We start from the raw sequence: 3,529 nt of genomic DNA on the forward strand, positions 1-3,529 counted from the left end.
CAAATAACTATGTACAATTCTTCTCTACACAACAACGTATATAATAGGGGTTGACTATAGCAAATTCCTCTCAAGTTAGCAAGGCCAACAATTTTCTTCCAAATATCTCCCATTACCACTGGACATACATCTTATCAAACGTTGATTAGTAAACCAAAAATTGCGTGTTTACCATTGATCCGAATTATAAGTTTTGACCAAACAACTCAATCAAACCCCCTCTCAATGAGTAGAGGAGGGTTTTGAAAGTATTTAGAATCGACAATCAACTCTCAAATTAACCCGATAAAATCAGTTTGAAAAAAGGGGATGTATTGTTCTTGAGGGTTGGAGGAAATTGGAGCAAATCAATCATGTAAATTACTGTAGGTGATAAAACGAACCAGACACAAATAAATCTAGGGAACAAGATGGTTTTATAGAGAACAAAAAGTGACTTAACATTACCTGTTACAAACCTGTTACATTAAAAACAGCAAAAGCAGAAACCAAAGACAACACAGAACCAGACGAAAACAACTAAAACATTCAAATCACGAAAAACTAATAAGGAACAACCATCCTCCACCACCGCAGCCGTATCCTCCTTTACGTCTGCCGCCAGGCCCACCACCATGTCCCTCCGTCCTCACTTCTGTCACCACCTTTGCTTAAGTAACCAGCACCGCTGTATCCTCGTTTGCATCTGCAGCCACTTTCACTCCGCTCTCGTGTCTGCCTCCACTGTAGCTTCTGCCAGCACCGCTTCTGTATCCTTCTTCGCGCTGCCGCCACTACCTCCGCCTCCATAGCCACCTCCACCACGGCCTCTTCCGCCACCACTTCCTCATGACTGAGCTTTGTCATAGTGAAACTGCGACCTTCGAGCTCTAGTAGATTTCTCATCCTTAAAATGTGATGAATCTGAATCCCCTTGATCCTCCAGTCTCACGATCATTAATGATCTGTGAACAATAAACGAAACAGATCAGGAAAAAGATTCAAGACAGTAGATACAAAAGCGTGAAATCTACAAAGAAAATATTGTGTAGAGGTTGATAGATCTTGATTTGTGTAGAGGTCAACCTCTACAAAGAAGGATACAGAGAAAATATTGTGTAGAGGTCAACCTCTACAAACAAGAAGACAACATATTAGAAATTAAAGGACGTGTAGTTTCTTTTCACAACAGAGATAGCTTACCATTGTACTCAACAAAACAAACTGACAAACTGATGCTTTTTACTGCATCAGAGCTACTGGTCTGATTAGATTGTATATTGAAATCGGTGAATCACTATCACGAGAGATAGATTGCTCGGTGGCTGGATCACTGTTATCACAAGCTTCATATTCAGTATTGCCAAGAGCTATAAAATCGAGGCCTTCCATTCCGAAAACTTCACTATCAGTAGAACATCTATCGAATACCATTGGCTCAGACTCGGAAAGGACATTGTGAAGTGAACCAAAGTAACGTCCACGGGCATTTTTTTGTGATGGTTCGCTTGGTCTTTTCCTCTTTCTTTCTTTGCTTTGTAACTTGGGGTGGTGGAGCTTGCATTTCGATCCTTTAGAGCATGATCCAGTAGCTTCAAAAACCGGGCAGATGTAGGAATGCTTCTTCCGGCACTGTTATTAATATGTAGAGACAGTCCGCAATCATACTTCATCAGGTGTTTGTGACCCAATTGAGAGGGAGAAGTAAAGTATGTGACATAAAGCCAGAGAAGATCTGTTTCCCTTATACTCCTTATGGGATAAGCAACTTAATATGCTATTAAAGTCGTTAACGAATTATACAGAGGTCATCACTATAAGAGTCACTAGTAGTGCAAAAAGAAAGGTGCATATGCATGTCAACAAGGAATGGATGCGCCAAGTGCAAACAGTGCAATGTATATTAAGGTGATAACTTACCTCGTCTCCATCTGAACAGTATCCCTTTAAAAACCCATCACATATAGCGGCGGTCGGGTTGACATGCACATGTCTATATGGACATGCCTCATTGTTGCATAGGCCTGCGTTATAGTTATTAGTATTGTGAGTCACGGCAAAGGGATCTTAGTACAGTGGAAACTCTTACCTTGCAGAAAATAAGAGCAATCAGGCATCCTTTCTGGAATGACCTGTGGAAGAAATACGTGATCCAGTTAGAAATTTCTGTGAAGCACAATTCTGCAGCAATGACTTAGTAGGAAAACCTTGTGGGTCAATTTGCAATTTGCATTGGCACACAATCCATTCAAAAATTTGGTGCAAACTGCAATTTTTGAGGAGTCATGAACATAGGGACATTTTCCGTCATCTTTGTTGCATTTCCCAAATCTTGTGAAAAACTGGCAGTACTTCTTCTTTTTAGCCAACCGCAACCTGACATTGTGCAGGCTCCATCTGACTTTCTCATTTGCCAGCACACGAATTCGTTTCTTTGGATCTCTGACAAGCTGGTTACCATTTCCGAACCGAACATATCTACATAATACATTCAAATGTTTGATTTATGCTCCAGAATGTGGAGTAAAATGAATTAACAAATTGCAATGAGAATTACATACTCTTCATTGCCGATCACCAATCTCTTTGGAATAAACGGTCTTTTCACACCCTTTCCTTTTTCAGAAGTTCCAGCGCACGGTAAATCAACATCTAGCAAAAATTCATGTTTACGCTAATCAGAGATACATAAGGCTAAGACTTATGCAACTAACAGTTTCAAGCCTAGAGAGTTCTCATATCCGATCAAAACATTTGTTGAGCATCATCAATCACCTAGAATAAGTGACCAGGATCTAATACGTGTGCGTGAGTGTCTGTGTGTGTCAGTCTTTGTCTATCCACATCACATCAACGATATCAAACTATAGCATTTATGTCTGTTTTAACTTAAGGATATCCTACCCGATATTCTCAGAAGGGTTCGTCTTGAAGAGTCCATTTTATAACGAAGGGAACCAAACCTGAAAACGCGCTCTCCTGAAAAATAGAAGTTGATTATAAATATACACTTGAAGTTTCTGGCACCATCACAAGAAACAGTAAGAAATATATTCAAAACAAAAGGGAGATGACGCTTCATAAGAACTTGTCAGGAGGCCTCCCCAAATATAGAATAATTCGTCCAAATAACTGGCCATAGATACCGTGAACCAACTTACGTGCCAGATGGTTTCTGCTCGTTGTCCTAGTATCAGAATTCTTCTCGCTTTCTTTCTTTGAGAATGCAGCCACAGCCAAGGTGGCTTCCTGTAGAAATATGAAAAAAGAAATAGTTGTCTACACCACTTTCAACTGTACCAAAGGAGCAATTATTCATAAACATACGCAGAAGACATTTCAGTGAGGAAACTAACCTCATTAGCTTTTCTCGAGACTCTCTCGATGGACTTGGACCATTTTAAATGCGACCCACCAATACTTAATACCTTGGATTTTCTAAGTGAATACCCATTAGTTGATCTTGTGTAAACTGTATGTCTCTTCCTCATCATTGATAACTTTTGGCTGAATATCAGAATGCCCTGTCATCAAGTTTGCAAACACACAA

At 39.9% G+C, this 3,529-nt stretch overlaps 1 protein-coding gene across 3 annotated transcripts in view; it reads right to left on the bottom strand.

The window, feature by feature from the left end:
* Nucleotides 398-3,529, bottom strand: part of LOC104740850 (uncharacterized protein At1g21580-like) — a 10,168-nt gene continuing 7,036 nt past the window's right edge. For 2 of the 3 annotated variants that reach the window (XM_010461563.2, XM_010461562.2), the window contains 9 exons: nucleotides 3,336-3,486; nucleotides 3,141-3,228; nucleotides 2,884-2,958; nucleotides 2,541-2,631; nucleotides 2,187-2,457; nucleotides 2,069-2,111; nucleotides 1,900-2,003; nucleotides 1,183-1,611; nucleotides 398-944 (listed from right to left, as the gene is read on the bottom strand). In XM_010461563.2, coding sequence (XP_010459865.1) covers nucleotides 1,222-1,611; nucleotides 1,900-2,003; nucleotides 2,069-2,111; nucleotides 2,187-2,457; nucleotides 2,541-2,631; nucleotides 2,884-2,958; nucleotides 3,141-3,228; nucleotides 3,336-3,486 — 1,213 coding nt within the window. In that variant the 3' untranslated portion in view covers nucleotides 398-944; nucleotides 1,183-1,221. Of the gene's footprint in view, nucleotides 945-1,182; nucleotides 1,612-1,899; nucleotides 2,004-2,068; nucleotides 2,112-2,186; nucleotides 2,458-2,540; nucleotides 2,632-2,883; nucleotides 2,959-3,140; nucleotides 3,229-3,335; nucleotides 3,504-3,529 lie in introns of those variants that run through there. The other variant, XM_010461564.2, reaches the window with a different exon arrangement.

This window comes from Camelina sativa, chromosome 14 (assembly GCF_000633955.1).
Source record: "Camelina sativa cultivar DH55 chromosome 14, Cs, whole genome shotgun sequence".
Classification (NCBI taxonomy): Eukaryota; Viridiplantae; Streptophyta; class Magnoliopsida; order Brassicales; family Brassicaceae; genus Camelina; species Camelina sativa.